Source organism: Pleurodeles waltl, chromosome 7 (assembly GCF_031143425.1).
Source record: "Pleurodeles waltl isolate 20211129_DDA chromosome 7, aPleWal1.hap1.20221129, whole genome shotgun sequence".
Taxonomy (NCBI): Eukaryota; Metazoa; Chordata; class Amphibia; order Caudata; family Salamandridae; genus Pleurodeles; species Pleurodeles waltl.
The window spans coordinates 113,533,679-113,555,894 of NC_090446.1; the positions used below are offsets into that span (position 1 = coordinate 113,533,679).

At 45.5% G+C, this 22,216-nt stretch overlaps 1 protein-coding gene across 1 annotated transcript in view; it reads right to left on the reverse strand.

Moving 5' to 3' along the window:
• The window catches only part of LOC138303797 (peroxidasin homolog), a 193,013-nt gene that overhangs the window by 103,103 nt on the left and 67,694 nt on the right, over window positions 1-22,216 (reverse strand). Inside the window, exon 6 of the mRNA XM_069243211.1 lies at window positions 19,146-19,217. Within this exon, the coding sequence (XP_069099312.1) occupies window positions 19,146-19,217 (72 nt within the window). The remainder of the gene's footprint in view (window positions 1-19,145; window positions 19,218-22,216) is intronic.

The following is a 22,216-nucleotide window of genomic DNA, read 5'->3' on the forward strand; positions in this document are numbered from 1 at the left end:
CAGTTATTATCACCAGTCAGCTGTGCAATCCCCCATGTTTGATCTTCATCCTCTGTGAGACCAGTTAGTATCACAGAGGGTTCAAAGGTGCAATTTACATCCCCGGCTATTATTAGGTAGGAGGTTGATTGCAAGGTGTCTAGAAAATCAAGAAGCTGTTTTAAAACTTGGGACTCAACCCCTCGCGAAACCGAACGGGCATAAACATTGACAAAAATTATGGTAAAATTCTGTTGGAACGTGATTTGTAGTCCCATCAGGTCTGGGCTGTCAAACTTTAGAGTCTTATATGTGCACTGCACAGTTTTGTTTATTAACATCAGAAGTCCTCCTTTGGCTCGACCCGTCAGTTTTATGGAGGGTTGAACAACCACATTGAAGGAAAGGAACTCATCTAGGGTAATCAGCTCTTCAGCCCATGTTTCTTGAAAAAGACAAATGTCTTGGGTGTTGATGTATGAGCACCAGTCAGTATCGTCTAATTTCCTCCCAAGGCCTGCTAAATTCCATGTCATGATTGATATGCCTTTTTCCTCAATGACCGGGCTTAGTGGCTGTGGGTTGGGCCTCTCAGGAATCAACTTTGTGTCAGTAGGTCCATCGGAAATCATCAGACTGGGTTCCGCTGAACTAGTCTCAAGAGTTGTTCCCTGGGCTATTGCCAGTCATACTGGGTTAGGCCGAATAGAGTCGACATACCTGGAATGATTACTAGTTACATTGTTGCATGAGTAACCAGAAATTTGTGGTTGGCCTTCCATCTCCAATGCTGTCTCTAAGGTGATGTATCCCCTTCTTTGTTCCATAAGAGAGTTCGGTCATTGAACAGAATAAGGTTTTCTACCAGGAATCTATTGTGAAACTCGATTGAAATTACATCATATGTTGATCCTAAAGGACACCACCGCTTGGTGTTACAGATATCTGATCGTATAACTGATAGACAATTTCTTTGGTGTCATAGCCAGTGGATAACTTTATTAACCCTAGACTCATGATCCTCACTGAGTCCTGGTTGCAATTTCGGAACTTGTTTTAAGAAAAGAGTATTTGTTCCAGGCTTGAGGCATTGGGATTTTGACAATGAGTCTGGATCGTGAGGAGTCCTCTGGTAAGAAGGGGCACTAAAACAACCGGGAGGGAGTTTGGGTGCGAATAGGTCGCTGGCATTAGGTTTAACATAGGACCTCCTGAGTGGGAGATAGTCAATCTGCTTACAGCTCTTTGATGGCAAGTAGTTTGAGGGCCCTGGGGGAAATTTGTTGATAGCACTATGGTTTCCCATAGTCTCCCCCTCATCTAATGAACTTTTACTATGTTGGCTCGTCTGTGTAGTATTGGATTCAGGGCGTATTACGTTCCCATCTGAGCCAGCCCGATGTATCTTCTCCTTTTGATGATCAGTAGCCTGGCCCCCCTGTGCAAGCCTGATTGATAGTGTTGGGTCAGTCATTGTATGGCCTATGTTTGCCCCTTCTTCCTTAAATTTGCACTTGCATCCACACTCTAAGTTCTCCCGGAAGCATTTGGCCAGTTGTGAAACCAAGGACCTAACTTCTTCTATTCTCTGAAGTATAAGGGCATTGCTAGGTTCAGTGAAGGGGTGCATTGAGAGGGAGACGGGAACTGGATTTGGGGTGCAAGCGATAGCCTCTTTGTTGATATCATCTGTAGTTGTATCAAGAACTCTGGGAGTTTCATCATCCTCAGCTAAGGCCTCAAACCGGTTTCTACAAGGTATATTTGAGATCAGTTTGACCGCAGGACTTGGTGATATGGCTGGATTAAGGATGTTACCCTCTGTTTCTGCATGGGGAGATCCGCACCTGTGCACCAATACATTTGTCGTGTTTATTTTATCATTTGGGGGCGGGGGGGGGTAGCAGGTGCGTTGTTAGTAAAGTTGCACCATTATTGGTCAAACCTGTGTCCAGACCTTGATTCTTTGTCCTTTTCTTAAAATAGTCTTGTATCTTCCCAGGTGGAACTAGGGCATTTTTCCCGAGGGAGGCACCATTATGATTGGGTGAACAATTTAATATCGCCTCAACCTCTTCAAACAACAGGTCTATCTCCTCAAAGGGTTTTTTGGGCTTGGTGACCAATTTAGCAGTACGCTTCCTCTGCTTTTTACGGTCTGACAAGGGGTCTAGGGAATCGTCAGCTTTCCTTTTCCCCATGGAGACTGTAAAGTTATGAAATACCAGTAATTTATATAAATTAAGACTTACTTGGTGTATTTAGACAGTAGATGAAAGAGAATAGGCCCAGCCCAGCCTCATCCGGACGAAGACGGGCGCAGGACGGGCCCGCCCTTGGCCCGGGCTTTGCCCGGGCGCCGCCTGCGTGCGTCCCGCGGGCGGGAGCGCGATAGTTTAATTTAAAGGGCTCCTGCCCTTGGTGCTGGCTGCCGCTGCCGCTGTCCCCCGGTGAGTTTGCGCTTCCCGCTGGGCAGGAGCGCGATAGTTTAATTTAAAGGGATCCTGCCCTTGGTGCTGGCTGCCGCTGTCCCCCGGTGAGTTCGCGCTTCCCGCTGAGCGGGAGCGCGATAGTTTAATTTAAAGGGCTCCTGCCCTTGGTGCTGGCTGCCGCTGTCCCCCGGTGAGTTCGCTCTTGCTGTGTACAAAGAGAACATTGGAAAGTTGGCGCTGCGGGCTTTTACCGGCCAGTAAAAGCCCGGAGCACTCCATTGTTTTCAATGGAGCTGCCAACGTTCCAATGTTCTAATACATAGGGACATATCGTTGCATACTTTTTGGCCTTGAAAAAGTCATTGTGTGACGAAACACGTGTTGGCTGTTTTTTGTATTGGATCAACAACGGGCTGCTATTGTATGTATTACAAGCACATGGACTACATGGATTGTACCATAAAAAAGGACTGTGTTTCCAACAGTTCAACAGAAATTAACTGAGTTGTAAGGAACTTCCCTTGATACACATAAACCTACGAGGTTACAAGGAGAGAGTAAAAGACTTCGCTTCAATCTTATTTTGCATCAAAGACTGTTTTCAATATTATCGTTCAGTGAATTACTTAACCTGCTGTATATAGTTATGTTTGAGTGCTGTGGTCCTTACCTAATAACTTAAATGAGTCACCCGCCTGTCAAACCTATATCAACCTTCAAAACGTGTTCTTTCCACATTGATCTGAACGTAATCACCCTCTTAAAATGCCTGGCTTCACCTGCATTGTGAGTGAATAAGTTGACATGTAATAGGATGCAGAATAACAAAACATGTCCCAAGTGGTGTTTGTTTTAAGAGGTCCACTCACACGTTTGCATAGTAAATGGCCTATGACACCCATCTAAAACATTACACATGTAGCCCAATCTGGGGCAGAAATCAATCACTATGGATTCCACTCGGAGCCTGACCCCATTACTATTGGAGACAAAAACGGACAAGTTTCATCCTCCTGGGTGAGGAGAACAGTTTTTAAAAACAAAAACCGGGGCATTTCACAAACTTAGAAGGACTACCATTTTGTATTAACTGAGGGGCGCAACTTAATTGACAGTGATGAGCTGCTAAGGAAACACGAACAATGTGGCATTATGAGGAATTAAATGCACCTTTTACACACATTATCAAGTATCTGAAATAAATGCTTTCTTCTAGGGACTGCTAAATTCTACCCTGAAGCTCATAACAGCTTGACTCCTCTGTGTGTTTAGTCGACCCTCTCTGAATCTTGGGACGTGTACTAAATGCCCTACAATTTGTTGAGACAGATGCTGCACAACTGGGATAGTCCCAGCCAGATAATCCTGGGCGCATGGCAGCTCTGCCCTTGTGGCAAATGGCAGACTCATAGTATGACCAATGGAACAAGTTAGTGATAGGTAACATGATCACGCAGCATTGTATGTGGAAGATATCATTCCCGATATTTATATTTCGTGGCAGATATCACCATGAGACATACTCAGGTGCAGATAACATCACCTTGGGACACAATTAGTGAAAGATGTCACCACAAGGGGCATATTCATCATCAGCTATCACATCCATGGGACACAGCCATGGGAAAATGTCACATCACCATGTGACACAATTAGGGACAGAGATCATCACTATCCCGCATGTTGGAGACTCATAGCATCGTCGTGGGGCCGAGCCAGTGACAGCCTGAACCTTGGCACAAATATTGAAGGATATCATCACCATGGGGCGCATTTAGTAACAGCATCATCTTGCTGACAAATAAGTGAAAGGTAACATTAACATGCGGTACATTCATGATGGATAACATGACTGTGATGCACAATCAAGAACAGATATCTACACCATGGACCCCATCAGCGGCATCTGTAATCTCATTACAAGACTGGAGGCTCCATTATGCATTGTTTTACAACAGTTTATTCCCATTTAGCAGTTAAGTTGAAAGAAAAAAACTACTATACACCCATAAGGCTCTTAATCTGAACAGGAATAAGTAATATAGAGCTCCTACGATGCATACAGGCCAACAAACCATCACTTTTTATTTTGTTGACGATACAGTCTAAGATATGTTTAACACACATATTTTTTGCTATCCTTTCAGACTTGCTTTCCCTTGTTAGAAATACATTCTGATTCTTGCGTTACAGGTCTGGGTTGTTTGATTTGAGATTGCGAGTGTGCAGCTCAAAAATAATCTTTGTTTGTTTTATTAGTTGGAAAGAGTACACGTAGTACTCAGCCTTGTGTATTTTAATCACGAATTTGAGCGCGCAATTTCCTTACCGACTTAGAAAGGTCTCATTTTTTTTTAAATATAGCTTTCCAATTAGACATATACCAGTAAATATGGCGAATACTTTTAAAGATTCCAGGGGTAAGGGTGCTTAGTTAGGATGAAATAGGAAAAACCCATGTGAGTTTATTGATGCATCACTCTACCTAGTTCATAAGGTTATTTCTTAATCTTTAAAGACTGCGGCTCCTGATACAGGCACTTTTGTGGCTCAAGCTACATCACGTACCCTGACCATGCCCGATGGTGGAAGCAGGTCGTACTTTCAGCATTCAGGACTTGTGCAAAGTGCAGTACCAAGGTGGCAAACAACTATGTAAATCAAAGCACTTGGTATTGACTGGTACATTACATAACGTGGATGATATATTTGATTGCTAGATTGGTGGTGCCTTCCACAAATTGATGATGCTTTAAGCTCTCAATCTAAACCCTATAGCCGGCAGTGGAAATGCAAGGTTTATACAAGATCATTCGATTCAATATGTGATGTCTTAGAGAGATATGATGATGATGTTAATTATGCTGACGTGTATATCGATATGTAATACAATGATGATGGTTGTGATGCTAATTTGTTTAAAAAGCAGAGAATGCATAATGTTTAAACACCCCTAATTGGTATTACGGATTCCAGTGAACACCCTATGTTTAATCCTCTCTTAGTTCAGCACCCCCACTCTTTCGAGTGATCTCTTCTATACATGTTGAGGACTATAGTACGTCAAGGCTGAGGTCGCCTCTAGAAAGGGCCACCCTGGCCAAAATGAGGGGAAGAAATTTCACAACCCACATTATCTTATAAGGCTGTGGCTACTCTCATCCTTGATCCCAGAATAGTGACACACTTGAGCAATGGGTAACGGTATCCTAGGAAATGTGCTGTCAAGATAAGTAGCTTGACATTTTGGTCCACTTACTCAAATTCAGTTGTGGCTGTCGAGTGGGAAAAGTGGCAGGTCGGGGAGAACAAGAATAAAATATATAAGGTCCCTATTAGATCTCACAGCCTTAGGGTGGTCACCCTCAACATTTTGCCTGCCTCCTTCTGTTTTTGCTGGTTTTAGGACTGCGCACTTTACCACTGCTAACCAGTGCTAAAGTGCAAAAGTTCTCTCCCTTAGAACATGGTGACATTGGCTCATACCCAATTGGCTTATTCAATGTACTTATAAGTCCCTAGTAGAAGTGCACTACATGTGCCCAGGGCCTGTAGATTAAATGCTACTACTGGGCCTGCAGCACTGATTGTGCCACCCACATAAGTAGCCCCCTAAACGTGTCTCAGTCAATCAATCAATCAAACATTTGTAAAGCGCACTACTCACGCACTACTCACCTGCTAGGGTCTCAAGGCGCTGAGTGGGGGGAGAGGGAAGGACTGCTACTGCTGGAATAACCAGGTCTTGAGGCGTTTCCTGAAGGTCAGGAGGTCCTGGGTCTGTTGTAGGTGGGCGGGGAGGGTGTTCCAGGTCTTGGCGGCGAGGTGGGAGAAGGATCTGCCGCTGGCTGTAGTTCGATGGATACGAGGGCAAGGTTGGCGGGGCGGAGTTGGCGGGTGGGAGTGTGGAAGGTGAGTCTCTCGTTGAGGTAGGCCGGGCCTGTGTTGTGAAGAGCTTCGTGAGCATGGATAAGGAGTTTGAAGGTGAACCTCTTGGTGACGGGAAGCCAGAGAAGGTCTCTGAGGTGGGCTGAGATGTGGTCGCGGTGAGGGATGTTAAGGATGAGGTGTGCAGAGGCATTCTGTATACGTTGTAGTTTCTTCTGGAGCTTGGCTGTGGTTCCTGCATAGAGCGCATTGCCGTAGTCCACTCTGCTGCTGACGAGGGCGTGGGTGACCGTCCTTCTTGTTTCGGTGGGGATCCATCCGAAGATCCTGCAAAGCATGCGGAGGGTGTTGAAGCAGGAAGATGAGACGGCGTTGTCTTGCTGGGTCATGGTGAGTGATGAGTTTAGGATGAAGCCTAGGTTGCATGCGTGGGTGGTGGGTGTTGGTGCAGTTCCTAGGGTGGCTGGCCAACAGGAGTCATCCATGCGGAGCGGTTGGAGCCGAGGATCTCTGTCTTGTCTGAGTTAAGTTTGAGGAGGCTCTTCTCCATCCAGTTGGCGATGGCATGCAGTCCATCGTGGAGGTTGGTTTTGGTGGTGGCGGGGTCCTTTGTGAGTGAGAGGATCAGCTGGGTATCATCAGTGTAGGAGACGATGTTGAGGTTGTGGGATCGGACGATGATGGCGAGTGGTGCCATGTAGATGTTAAAAAGAACTGGGCTGAGAGAAGATCCTTGGGGAACACCGCAGATGGTTTTGGTGGCCCCCGACAGGAAGGGAGGGAGGTGGACTCTCTGAGTTCTGCCGGAGAGGAAGGAAGTGATCCAGTCAAGAGCTTTGTGGCGGATCCTGGCGTCGTAGAGGCGAGTGCAGAGGGTGTGGTGGCAGACGGTGTCAAAAGCAGCCAAGAGGTCCAGGAGGATGAGGGCCGCGGTTTCGCATTTGTCGAGCATGGTCCTGATGTCGTCGGTTGCGGCGATGAGGGCGGTCTCAGTGCTGTGGTTCGTTCGGAATCCTGATTGGGAGATGTCCAGTGTGTTGTTGTCCTCCAGGAAGCGGGTCAGTTGGCCGTTGACGATCTTCTCGATGACCTTCATCAGGAAGGGGAGGAGGGAGATGGGACGGTAATTCTTGAGGTCTTCGGGGTCCGCTTTGGGTTTCTTCAGTAGGGTGTTGACTTCAGCGTGCTTCCAGCTCTCCGGAAAGGTGGTGGTCTCGAAGGAGCTATTGATGATCATACGGAGTTGGGGGACGATGATGGGGCTCGCTTTGTTGAAGACATGGTGGGGGCAGGGGTCAGAGGGAGATCCGGAGTGGATGGTGCTCTTGGTTTTGATGGTGTCCTCTGCTGCCTTTCTGTCCTCTGGCTCTGCTGAGAAGTGCTCTCCAAGGGCTTGGATTGAGCTTGCCTCCTGTTTCCTGAAGTCTCAGGGCCAAAAAGACTTCATCTCTGCAAAGAACTCCTTGTACGGCGACAATCGACGCCCAGCCTGCCAGAATTGACGCACAACCTGCCCAGAGGTGAGAAAATCACTGCACGCCAAACCGGAACAACGCAGCCCTGCTCCCCGAGTGGAGATCGCCACACTGCCAACGTTGTGACCGGAACTTTGACACACGGCCCACCAGACTGACGCATCACTGAGTCGGAACGATGCAGCCCGACTTCCATGCAACTCTTCCTGTATTCTTGTATTTTTGTGGTGTTTCTACTGTGTTATTGCATGATTTATTGCACATATACTTTACACATTGCCTTCCAAGTTAAGTCTGACTGCTCAGTACCATGCTACCAGAAGGTAGGTACAGGATAATTTAGATTGTGTGTGACTTACCCTGACTAGAGACAGGGTCCTTGGTTGGACAGGGGGCTAACCTGACTGCCAACCAAAGACCCCATTTCTAACAGTCCCCAGTGCCAGATCTCTTTCCCCAAAACTGAAGAAAGTCGTTTTTCCCAATTGGCAAACCTTTTGTTACCACTGTAAGTCCCTAGTAAATGGTACCCCTGGTACCTAGGGCATGGGGTACTAAAGGAAGGCTTCTGAGGGCTGCAGCACGAATTGTCAACCTTAGGGACCCTCTCACTAAGTGCACACAGTGCTGCTTTCGCAGGCTGCATGTCTTGGTGCAGAACCAAAATGAAAACACTACATGGCACACAGCCTCTGTGCCCTGTCTCCCTTTACACTGCATGCAATATATGTAAGTCACCCCTCTGGCAGGTCTTCCAGCCCTAAAGGCTGGGTGCATTATATTACATGTGAGGGCATAACTGTATGGGCAGATATGCCCCAGCTATGTCTTTGTCGATTCTCAGACACAGTAAGTGAACCGGAAAGAAATTTTAAGTACATATGCTGGACGCTGGTCATTATGAGTTCCCCAACTACATGATGGTTTCACTTAAAATAGGGATGTTTGGTATCAAACATCTCATATTAATAAACCCTCACAAAACCCAGTGACGGATTTATTAATACATGCACTCAGAGGGCACCTTAGAAGTGCCCCCTGAAAACCTACCAACACCTAGCGTGGGCACTGACTGGTCCAAAACAGTACAGCCACTTTAGACAGAGTTGTAGACAAAGTTCTGGCCCGCTGGGGTGAGATCCAATGCTCTCGAGGGCACAGAACAGAGGCCTCCTCTCCCAGGCAGGATGGACATTCCTGGGCGGGAAGCTTCAACAGCCTTGCCACCTTTGTAATGTAGATAAGGTTTATAACCAATTCTCTTTAAATTCACAAGGGTTTTCAAATTAACTCTTGCAGGAGGATTTTATCTCCAATCAAGAACATTTTACTGAATTTTCTCCTTTGTCCGTGGAGCTGGTAATTAAGCTTATTGAAGCTAATAACTCTGGAACTCCTAATGATCCTTGCCCCTTTAAAATCTTGCATCTGGTCCCTAGGAAGAATGTCATACATTTTACTACACTACTCAATAACATCCTCAAATCTAGATGCTACCCTACAATCTGGAAAAAAAGTGTCAATTATACCTTTAATAAAGAAAGCCTCATTAAACCCCTTGGAAGTTAGTAATTATCACCCTATCTCACAACTTCTGCTTCCTGCCAAAATAGCTGAGAAAGCTATGAATACAGAATTATGGGCCAGATGTAGGTACTTTGCAAATTGCGACTTGCAATTTGCGAGTCCGAGCGACTCGCAAATTGCAACTCGCAATTTGCAATGCAGAACGGTGTCTCAGACACCGTCTGCGAGTCGCTATGGGGTCGCAAAGACCCACCTCATTAATATTAATGAGGTGGGTCGCAAATTGCGGCCCCATAGCGACTATGGGCACTCATTGACATGGAGGCCTGTTGTAGTGAGCAGACCTCCATGTCCGTGACTGCTTGTTAATAAAGCAGTTTTTTTTTTTTCAAGTGTAGCCTGTTTTCCTTAAAGGAAAACGAGCTGCACTTTAAAAAAAATCCGAAACCTTTTGTTTCGGAATTTTTTCAGGGCAGGTAGTGGTCCCTTGGACCACTACCTGCCCTGAAAAAATATTTTGGGGTCCATTCACAAAGGGGAAGGGGTCCCATGGGAACCCCTTCCAATTTGCGAGTGGGTTACCATCCACTTCAAGTGGATGGTAACTGCGACTCCATTTGAATAGCATACCACTGCGAGTCGCAAATAGGAAGGGAACACCCCTTCGTATTTGCGAGTCGGAAATGCATTTTGCGAGTCGGTCCCGACTCGCAAAATGCATTTCTGCATAGCAAACTCCGGTTTGCGACTCGCAAACGGCAATTTTTGCCATTTGCGACTCGCAAACTTGTTGCTACATCTGGCCCTATCATCTTTCCTTGCTACTAACCAATTGCTCAATTCATCTCAGTATGGTTTTAGAGGTAGTCACAGCATGGAATCTGCTTTGATTGTAGCTACTTGAGCAGATCAGAGAGATAATTGACAATGGTGGCAAAACTGCCCTCATTCCTTTAGATTTGTCATCAGCTTTTGACACCGTCAGCCATAAAGTGCTGCTGGCCCGCTTGGAGAGTACTGAAATCAGTGATTCCGCCCTGACTATGTGAAGGAAAGTACCATCTTGCCTGGCATGTTACCCCCATATTTCACTGTATATATGTTGTTTTAGTTGTATGTGTCACTAGGACCCTGCCAGCCAGGGCCCCAGTGCTCATAAGTGTGCCCTGTATGTGTTACCTGTGTTATGACTAACTGTCTCACTGAGGCTCTGCTAACCAGAACCTCAGTGGTTATGCTCTCTCATTTCTTTCCAAATTGTCACTAACAGGCTAGTGACCAATTTCACCAATTCAGATTGGCATACTGGAACACCCTTATAATTCCCTAGTATATGGTACTGAGGTACCCAGGGTATTGGGGTTCCAGGAGATCCCTATGGGCTGCAGCATTTCTTGTGCCACCCATAGGGAGCTCTGACAATTCTTACACAGGCCTGCCACTGCAGCCTGAGTGAAATAATGCCCACATTATTTCACAGCCATTTTACACTGCACTTAAGTAACTTATAAGTCACCTATATGTCTAACCTTTACCTGGTAAAGGTTGGGTGCTAAGTTACTTAGTGTGTGGGCACCCTGGCACTAGCCAATGTGCCCCCACATTGTTCAGGGCCAATTCCACGGACTTTGTGAGTGCGGGGACACCATTACACATGTGCACTATACATAGGTTACTACCTATGTATAGCTTCACAATGTAACTTCGAATATGGCCATGTAACATGTCTATGATCATGGAATTGCCCCCCCAATGCCATCCTGGCATTGGTGGGACAATCCCATGATCCCCCGGGTCTCTAGCACAGACCCGGGTACTGCCAAACTACCTTTCCCGGGGTTTCACTGCAGCTGCTGCTGCTGCCAACCCCTCAGACAGGTTTCTGCCCTCCTGGGGTCCAGACAGGCTTGGCCCAGGATGGCAGAACAAAGAACTTCCTCAGAGAGAGGGTGTTACACCCTCTCCCTTTGGAAAAAGGTGTTAGGGCTTGGGAGGAGTAGCCTCCCCCAGCCTCTGGAAATGCTTTCATGGGCACAGATGGTGCCCATTTCTGCATAAGCCAGTCTACACCGGTTCAGGGATCCCCCAGCCCTGCTCTGGCACGAAACTGGACAAAGGAAAGGGGAGTGACCACTCCCCTGACCTGTACCTCCCCTGGGAGGTGCCCAGAGCTCCTCCAGTGTGCTCCAGACCTCTGCCATCTTGGAAACACAGGTGCTGCTGGCACACTGGACTGCTCTGAGTGGCCAGTGCCAGCAGGTGACGTCAGAGACTCCTTCTGATAGGCTCCTCCAGGTGTTGCTAGCCTATCCTCTCTCCTAGGTAGCCAAACCTACTTTTCTGGCTATTTAGGGTCTCTGCTTCTGGGAATTCCTTAGATAACGAATGCAAGAGCTCATCAGAGTTCCTCTGCATCTCTCTCTTCACCTTCTGCCAAGGAATCGACTGCTGACCGCGCTGGAAGCCTGCAAAACTGCAACAAAGTAGCAACGACGACTACTGCGACCTTGTAACGCTGATCCTGCCGCCTTCTCAACTGTTTTCCTGGTGGTGCATGCTGTGGGGGTAGTCTGCCTCCTCTCTGCACTAGAAGCTCCAAAGAAATCTCCTGTGGGTCGACGGAATCTTCCCCCTGCAACCGCAGGCACCAAAGAACTGCATCACTGGTCCTCTGGGTCTCCTCTCAGCACGACGAGCGAGGTCCCTTGAACTCAGCAACTCTGTCCAAGTGACTCCCACAGTCCAGTGACTCTTCAGTCCAAGTTTGGTGGAGGTAAGTCCTTGCCTCCCCACTGCACACTGCATTGCTGGGAACCGCGTGTTTTGCAGCTACTCCGGCTCCTGTGCACTCTTGCAGAAATTCCTCTGTGCACAGCCAAGCCTGAGTCCCCGGCACTCTAACCTGCAGTGCACGACCTCCTGAGTTGTCCTCCGGCGTCGTGGGACCTTACTTTGTGACTTTGGGTGAGCTCCGGTTCACTCCACTTTGTAGTGCCTGTTCCAGCACTTCTGCGGGTGCTGCTTGCTTCTGAGAGGGCTCCTTGTCTTGATGGATGCCCCCTCTGTCCCCTCACGCAATTGGCGACATCCTGGTCCCTCCTGGGCCACAGCAGCATCCAAAAACCCTAACCGCGACCCTTGCAGCTAGCAAGGCTCGTTTGCGGTCTTTCTGCATGGAAACACCTCTGCACGACTCTTCACGATGTGGGACATCCATCCTCCAAAGGGGAAGTTTCTAGCCCTTGTCGTTCTTGCAGAATCCACAGCTTCTACCATCCAGTGGCAGCTTCTTTGCACCCACAGCTGGCATTTCCTGGGTATCTGCCCACTCCCAACTTGATTGTGACTCTTGGACTTGGTCCCCTTGTTCCACAGGTACTCTCGTCAGGAAATCCATCGTTGTTGCATTGCTGGTGTTGGTCTTCCTTGCAGAATTCCCCTATCCCGACTTCTGTCCTCTTTGGGGAACTTAGGTGCACTTGGCACCCACTTTTCAGGGTCTTGGGGTGGGCTATTTTTCTAACCCTCACTGTTTTCTTACAGTCCCAGTGACCCTCTACAAGGTCACATAGGTTTGGGGTCCATTCGTGGTTCGCATTCCACTTCTAGAGTATATGGTTTGTGTTGCCCCTATCCCTATGTGCCCTCATTGCATCCTATTGTGACTATACATTGTTTGCACTGTTTTCTATTGCTATTACTGCATATTTTGGTATTGTGTACATATATCTTGTGTATATTTGCTATCCTCATACTGAGGGTACTCACTGAGATACTTTTGGCATATTGTCATAAAAATAAAGTACCTTTATTTGTAGTATATCTGTGTATTGTGTTTTCTTATGATATTGTGCATATGACACTAGTGGTACTGTAGGAGCTTCACTCGTCTCCTAGTTCAGCCTCAGCTGCTCTGCTAAGCTACCTTTTCTATCAGCCTAAGCTGCTAGACACCCCTCTACACTAATAAGGGATACCTGGACCTGGTGCAAGGTGTAAGTACCCCTTGGTACCCACTACAAGCCAGGCCAGCCTCCTACACTATGTTACGGTCTTTTCTAGCAAGTCGAGAGTGATCATTCACTTACAGTAATTTTGGTTCTAAGTTGTTCTCTCTTCCGTGTGGTGCCCCTCGGGGCTCAGCATTAAGTCCCACACTGTTTAATGTTTAGTTTACTCCTCTGGTAAAGCTGATAGGCTCTTTTGGGTTCAATATAGGGTCGTATGCTGATACTTCCTAGACAGTGGGATCCATCTCCACTGACCTGCTTGAAGTTGACACACATTTCTGTACTAGTGTTCAGGAGGTGAGATAATGGATGAACAAAAATTATCGTAAACTTAACTAATTTCTTCTATTTGGTCGCAACACCTCATTTTCGTCCCACATGTGGTGGCCGCAGGATCCAGGAAACCTGTCTCACCCAGTCAGAAAAGTTAGGAATGCTGGAATTTGTTTTGACGACAAGCGCACCTTTGCATGTTAGTCAAGTCCCTTCCACATGTTTCTGTCTGTTGAAAACCCTGAGGAGAATTGTTCCCTTTATCCCCTTTGAAGTCAGGAAAATGGTAATTGTTGCCCTTCTACTATATAGAGTTGATTACTTTAATGCTTTATTTATGGGCTTACAACCGTGCCTGTTGAACAAACTTCAAATCCTACAAAATAATGCTGCCTGGCTGCTATCAAACACCCTTAATATTCAGTCTGCTCCTCAGGCAATTGTTGATCTACATTGGCTGCCTGTGAAAAAACAGTAATACTTAAGGCTATTTGTGTGGCACATAAAGCTTTGCATGACTCAGTACCGGAATACTTAAAGTCAAGATTCTGCTGGAATGTTCCCAACAGAACACTATGCTCTGCCTTTTCCAAGAACATAATAGTCCCATGGTGTAAAAAAGCTCTTTAGGGTGGGAAGAGCTTTTTTTTGTCTACAGGAAATGCATGGAACAAGTTACCAATGCACTTTAAAACTCAGTCCAACCTGATCTTCTTCTGGAAAGGGCTTCAGACCTAGTTTTTTCCAAATTAACTTTTTTGTTTCTGACAGATCGCTAACACCAAGACACCTCTGAGCTTTAGTATGCCTTATAAAAGTAAGCTTAAACTTCTGTTTCTTAAGGAACACCAAATCAGCCTTATCCCGAAAAACCAAGAAAGGGTTTATTGATAAGAATTGCCCCAAAGCTTGGGGCCTTGGCAGGAACTGAGATGGAAAGTGAGGCTTAAGTCCTCTTATTTGTGACACTTTTGTGTAAAAGATCGACAACTGTATCCAACTAGGGGGCATAGCTCACTCTTCCCCAGCATGTGTCTTCTGTAGGTATGTTTTTCCAGGGCTGATGGATCCAGGGTTAATTTTGCTGGTTGCCTAGGACCAAATAACAGACCACAACATGGTCTGTCCTTACAGTAATATTGGCAAGAGTTCTTCCCCTAACGAAGGGGAGAAGGCTGAATAACCTCAGCTGGAGGTCAATAGGGAAGACTTGCCATGCATAGTAAGTCCACCTCCCAGTTCCTTCATGTTGCCTGGGGACAGGATAGCTTGTTTCACACATTACTGGGTAAGGTTGTCAAGTGATCCTCGATTCTGGAGATTCTGAAGGTTTTCAGAGTTCTATTTCTCTGTGACTCAAACTCTGTTCCTGGGTCTTATATATTTTTCCCTGGATGAAATGGGTCTCATTGCATCAGAGGTGACAGGTTTGCCTCTGAAGGGAGCAAGAGAACTGTGTGCCTTTGATTCAGGGCTGTTTCAGAGCTTTATATTCTTAGTCAAGTAAAAGTACACTAACTTTGTTCCTGTTGTAAATTTAAAGGGTCACAATCATTTTCGGCTGCCACTTCAAGATGGAGACTATAATTAATCTCAGGGACCTACTACTCGCAGGAGATTGGATGGTTTGGTTAGATATGAAATATAAAACCTAACATTTTTCGTATATCAGCCACACAGAAAGTTCCTTCAGTTCATTTCTCAGGATCAGATCAACATGCTTGCTTCCCTCCCCTTCAGTCTCTCTTCAATGCCTTGGTGTTTTAACAAACTTCTGAAAAATCTACCAGCGAAATTCGGGCAGCCGGGTTTTAAATTGTGATATAGCTGCACAATAAGCTCTTCATGGATCAGTAGAAGGACATTAGTGAGGTAGGTTCCGCCGGCCATATCACTGATTCATGATCCAATAGAAGTACATTTTCCTTCGCAGCAGATGGAGTTTCTGGGGTTTCCTTTGGATTCACAGGGGGAGTTATGGAGGCTTTCAGAAGTGAAGTTAGCAAAAGCAAGAAATAACTGGTTAGTTTTAGATCTTCAGACTGCATCTTTATGCCAGTTGGCAAGGCTGATGGGAATTTTGTCTTCTTCAGTTTGAGCACTTTGTCTCTACTACTAAGCACTGCAGAACCGTACGTTTTATTAACAGACTATGAGTTAGTATTAAGAAAAGAGGCAGTGCAGCTTTTTTCGCCTCTGTGAACGCATTATGGTAGCCTTTCTCCATGTTGTCTATTCCCGTTCAGGTGAAAAGCATCATGAGTCTTGTAGTTTTTTTCTTTCAAATCTACTGAGAAATTTAAATAAGTTGCAAGAAAACAACACATCTGTGTCCTAAATAAAATCACTTTCTTTCAATATTCAGGAATATTCGAACTATCTTATGGCCAGTCTGGGACAGGTTTTGCCTACAAGCTGAATAAGAGCAAAACTTGCCCAGAAGGTCTATTGAACATAGATATCAATTGAGATTCACTTAAAATCTGGTAACAGCTAAGCTCTAAGGACAGATGCCACATTACTTCTGATTAGGGACAGTTCTCACATGGGCCCAAGGTTCTAATCAAAGTCAAAAGAGGTCAAAACTACGCTGCCTGACTCATCTATGTCATGAAACACTCTGACTACATCATTCCTGCCCTAATGACCTAATCATACAAAAATCAGACTACACCACCTAAGATCCAAACAAGCTGCAATGGCTCCACTGACGCAAAGAATCAAATTCAGACCCTTATGTACTATCTGCAGGAAATAGGTTCAGAATACCTGCACATGGAAGATAGCCACTTCACCCCCCAGATGAAACAAAAGACCAGTAGTATGAACTGGCTCACCCAAGTGGAGCTGATTCCAAGAGATATGGGGCACATCAGTTCACCTAGCAGTTTGGTTGGCTATGAGACATGCTTCAGAAACTACCTAGTTTTCTACCTGCAGATAGGGTTGATGGTGGGCCTCTTAAAAACTGTGCCAAAACAATACTAAGCCATCCTTCCTATAAGAAGGAGCTGGCAATATATACGCAGTGGGTACCACTCCTCAAATATCCAGTGTAGGATATTCCAACATCATCAACCTCCTTATCGACCACATGCACAATGGCTGCACACAAGCCGAACAAGCACTGAAAAGTGAATAGAAAACGCCAAGTAGAAAATTACAAAACTACTTCATAAACAAATGATGATCTCTGATGAAGCAATGGGTGGAGTTTCAAACAATCATCCTTGTACACAAAGCTCTACTTGGTTGCACATGCAGATACTACTCTGCGGTGCAGCTGCTCAACCAGTCCACCAGTCGCCTGATGCCCATGACAGACTAACGGTCCGATTGGTGAGGTACCAACATCAGGAGGATTAGCCCTTGACTCACATGGCGCTACTCCATGTAACTCCCTCCCTTTGCTTGTGTGCTCGAGGCAGATTAACTGAAGTTTCAGGAACCACTGAAAATTCACCTATTGCTTATCTACCACCACCAACGCATTCATATTGCACCTTCAAACCTTTCAACCCCAAAGGAATCTGACGCCATCAAGAGTAAATCTATATAATAGCAAATTAATGAAATGAATACGAGTCCTGATGGGGAGCAGCTGTCACATGAGGTCTCAGTAGGGAGAATCTCACAAACATCTGACTAGGGACAGATAACACATGCTGTCCAATTAGGAGCAAAGAGAACATTAGGACAACTCAGGGACTGATGTCACACATGGGTTGCATTGCAGCTTCACATTTCATGTTGTTGTTGTACTGGCAGATATCACATTGGTGTTATATTAGGGATATATCTACCCCACTTTCTTGAATTAAAGATATACATTACATTTGGTCTAATTAGGCACAGATATCAGATGCGGTCATGGGATGAAATAATGTTACCACAAGGATCGCATTAGTGGTATATACTACATGGGAGGAGATCTAACCGAGCCTCTTATGGTATTAGTGGTGTGTACTACATGGGATGAGGTCTAACCAAGCCTGTTATGATATTAGTGGTGTGTACTACATGGGAGGAGGTCTAAGCGAGCCTGTTATGGTATTAGTGGTGTGTACTACATAGGAGGAGGTCTAACTGAGCCTGTTATGACATTAGTGGTGTATACTACATGAGAGGAGGGCTAACCAAGCTTGTTATGGTACTAGTGGTGTATACTACATGGGAGGAGGTCTAACCGAGCCTGTAATAGTACTAGTGGTGTATACCAGTGGTTCCCAACCTGCGGTACGGGGACCCCTGGGGGTCCGCGAAGCCTCCTCAGGGGGTCCACGACTGCTTAGAAAATTAAATAATATTAACAGATTAGGCCCCCAGCTTTCAGTAATGACTCAGTGAAGGGGTCCTTGGATTCAAGTAATCATTCAGCGGGGTCCCCGGGTTTCAGTAATACTGAAGTGGGGGTCCACAGAAGTCAAAAGGTTGGGAATCACTGGTGTATACTACATGGGAGGATCTCTAACCGAGCCTGTTATGGTACTAGTGGTGTATACTACATGGGAGGGGGTCTAACCGAGTCTGTAATGGTATTAGCGGTGTACACTACATGGGAGGAGGTCTATCTAAGCCTGTTATGGTATTAGCGGTGTATACTACATGGGAGGAGGTGTAACCAAGCCTGTTATGGTATTAGTGGTATATACTACATGGGAGGAGGTCTAACTAAGCCTTTTATGATATTAGCAGTATATACTACTTGGGAGGAGGTCTAACCGTGCCTATTATGGTATTAGCGGTGTATACTACATGGGAAGAAGTCTAACCAAGCCTGTTATGGTATTAGCGGTGTATACTACACGGGAAGAAGTCTAAACGAGCCTGTTATGGTATTAGCATGGGAGGATGTCTAACCAAGCCTGTTATGGTATTAGCGGTGTATTTTACATGGGAGGAGGTCTATCTAAGCCTGGTATGGTATTAGCGGTGTATGCTACACGGGAAGAAGTCTAAACGAGCCTGTTATGGTATTAGCAGCATATAGAACAGGGGAGGAGGTCCAACCGAGCCTGTTATGGTATTAGTGGTGTATACTACATGGGAGGAGGTCCGAACGAGCCTGTTATGGTATTAGTGGTTATATTCTACAGGGAAAGAGGTCTAACCAAGCCTGTTATGGTAATAGCGGTAATAGCGCTGTTAGCGATGTATACTAGATGGGAGGAGAGCTATCTAAGCCCGGTATGGTATTAGAGGTGTACACTACATGGGAAGAGGTCTAATCGAGCCTGTTATGATATTAGTGGTGTGTACTACATGAGAGGAAGTCTATCTAAGCTTGTTATGGTCTTAGTGGTGAATACTACAAGGGAGGAGGTCTAACCGAGCGTGTTATGGATATATTTTGCCACTGTTGCATGGGTCATATAAAGTTATATTTACATTGACTGGACAGGATCAGATAGCTGGGGAGTCCATCGGTGAAAGAAGGGTTCTCCACGGAAGCCAAAGACGGTATTTGATTAAAAATGATGTGGTTATTTAAATGTAACAAAGCCCAGAAAGCTGAATGTTGAACATGGAACCCTGAGAGAGGAGCGCGCGCGATTACTCACAGAAGCTTGAGGGAGGGCAGCTGTGAGAAAGTGCCCGGCTGTATCCTGGCGATCCGGTTGTTGTGGAGAAACCTGTCAAGAGGAAGAAACGAGCGGGACTTGTTAATTGTGCTGTTGACATGTTCTCAGCCTTTGAGATCTCCGGTGCCACCCCGTGCCATGCAAAAAACATACGGTTTCCATCTTATAAAAAGCAGGAAGCCTGGTACCGGCATTCTGCCAAGGGAAACTTCTGGTCATAGAAAAAGCACATTCTGAAACCTGTGAAATCTTTACAACTTTTTCTTAGGACCAAACTCCAAAGCAGGCCCCTCGGAAGCTCCTCTGTTTCTTTATTCACCTCCGCTTACTTTCAGCACATGCCCTTTGAAGCGCTTGCAAAACGGAACAGACAATGGGCCCTATCTACTTTCCTGCGGTTTCCACACCGCGGCCTTCACGCAGCAACTCTGCAGCAAATAGGAGACTGTTGACAGGCAGATGGGGCCTAATGAACTCAAACCTGTGATGTCATTTGAAGTTAAAGGTTGAGTGACATCACTTCCCTGGCAAAACTGATGCCGAAAAAGTGGTTGCCTTCTTGAGCAGCATGCTAAATACTGTCCAGGACACCTTTAGGGCGAGCTGTGTGGAAAGAGGAGGCGGCAGGGGATGTAATGCATTCTATTTTATATATATCTATATATATATATATAGATATATATAGATAGATAGATATTTTAGTTATAGTTAAGACCTAGTCTTCATTGAAAAATGTTTTTTGTTTTGCCAATAACTTTGACGCCGTTTGATGAATCTTCATGACATTTGCAAATCTAGTTCTCCACTTACTTCACGTGAGATGTTGAAATTTTGGGGTGATTCTTCAAGTGGGGCGGAGAAAATGGGGGGTCCCAAATCACATTTTCCCCATAAAACTTCCTATAGGGATTTTAGGCACAACTACAGCCCAAACCACTGAACAGATTTACAGCAAATGTGGCAGAAAGCTAAATGTTTGTCCAGAAAGAGTGCTTTTTGTAATTTGATGCTAATTTGTTCAGTAGTTTAGGTGTTATGACAGGAAAAAGAAATATAGATATCTAGGGATGGGGATCCTCCATGGATTTTGGTGGATTCGCGAATCCATGTGCCAACAGCAATACTGTGATTGGCTGTCCGCAAACTGAGAAGAAAGTTGCAGCTGCCATTTTGTTTATTGGGACTTGGTACCTAGCAGGGGAAATCAAATTAAAAAGTGATAGAAGGATTCAGAATAGAGGTACTCTGACCCCATGGGACTAATGGAGGAGTCTGTGAGGGACCCCTCATGGGCAAGAAGTTGTCCAAAAATGCTTTTTTTGGTACACATGGATCCGAGGATCCACCCAGATCTTCCTAGATCCTCACAGATTTGGGTGGATCCAGATCCCAATAAAAAAAAACACATACACTCACTCACAGACCCGCACTCCGGCTCACACTCACTCACATACCCCCTTACACACCCACGAAACCAATCACAAAACCCACTCACAGACCCTCAAAACCACTCACACACCCACTCACAGACCTGAACAGCACTCACACAATCACTTACAAACCCACACAACTCACACCCATTCACACACCCCATAGAGCCACTCACACACCCACTTACATACCCACACAGCCACTCACACACCAACTCACATATCAACTCACACTTCACAAACCCACTCACAGGCCCAAACAGCATTCACACACCCACTTAGACACCCACACAACTCACACACCCACTCACACACCCACACAGCCTCTCACACACCCACGCAGCCACTCCCACACCCACTCACAGACCCAAACAGCCGGTTACACACACACACACACACACAACACACATACCACCTTACACAGCCACACAACTACTCGCACACCCACTTACACAACCCCTCACACACCCAGGTTACAGGGAAGTTATAGTTAGTTAATGGCATTAAAACCATCGAAACTCACTGTAACAAATTAAATGGCACAGGGACGTTATAATTAGGAAATACAGTTTAAAAAACCTTAGAATTCACTGAAAGAAACAAAGGTTACTGGGACGTTATAGTTAGGTTCAGATTGTACACACACAAACCATAGCAATTCAGCAGTTATAGTTGTAGCTATCTCAAGTAGCTATACCTCGTGCCATAAGGTAACCATAACTCACGCCCTGACCATGCACTGCTAATTACCCCACATACTACATCACTCATGACCTCTTCTATGACATCACTGAAATACCACTGCAACATTTGCAGTGAAATTGTTTATGAGATAACTGTGCATGGCGGGGGTGCAAGTTATAGTTACTTTAGGGCAGGAGTTATAGTTACTTGAGATAACTATATCTATAACTGCTTAATTTCTGTGGTTTTGTGTGTGCAGAATCTGAACCTAAATATAACGTCCCTGTAACCGTAGTTTTTTTCAGTGAATATTACAGTTATACTTATCTCAAGAAACTATAACTGGTGCCCTAAGGTAACTATAACTTGCGCCTTCACCATGGACTGATAATTACCCTACATATTACATCAATCATGACATCTTCTGTGACATAATTGATAATATCAATGCAACCTTTGCAATAAAATTATTGATGAAAAAACTTGCATGGAGAGGGCACGAGTTATGGTTACATTTTTCTATGGAAATTTGCATGGGGGGATGTGCTTTTGGACCCCCTTTTTCGCGCCCCCCCCGCTTGAAGGATCTCTCCAAAACGTTCCAGGAAGAAGCTGAGTTGGATGAGACACTTCTTTGGTAAAGTTCTGTGACAATTCATCAAACGCACCAAAGGTAAAGTTATTAGCAAACCAAAAAAAGCAAACCAAAAAAAGCAATTTTCTATGTATATGCTCTCTTTCCTCCTGTATCCTGCAGATTATGTCCTAATATCTGTGGAGCATTTAAAGAATTTGCTGAAATACAAAGACAATAACTTTGGACCAGAGTACTCTTTAATTAGCATCTTTGCCCTCATTGCAGTACCTTTGGTAATTAGCGCAAGTGGGGGAAAAACAGGTTCCTGTGCCTAAAACAGAATTATAACGTGCAAATTA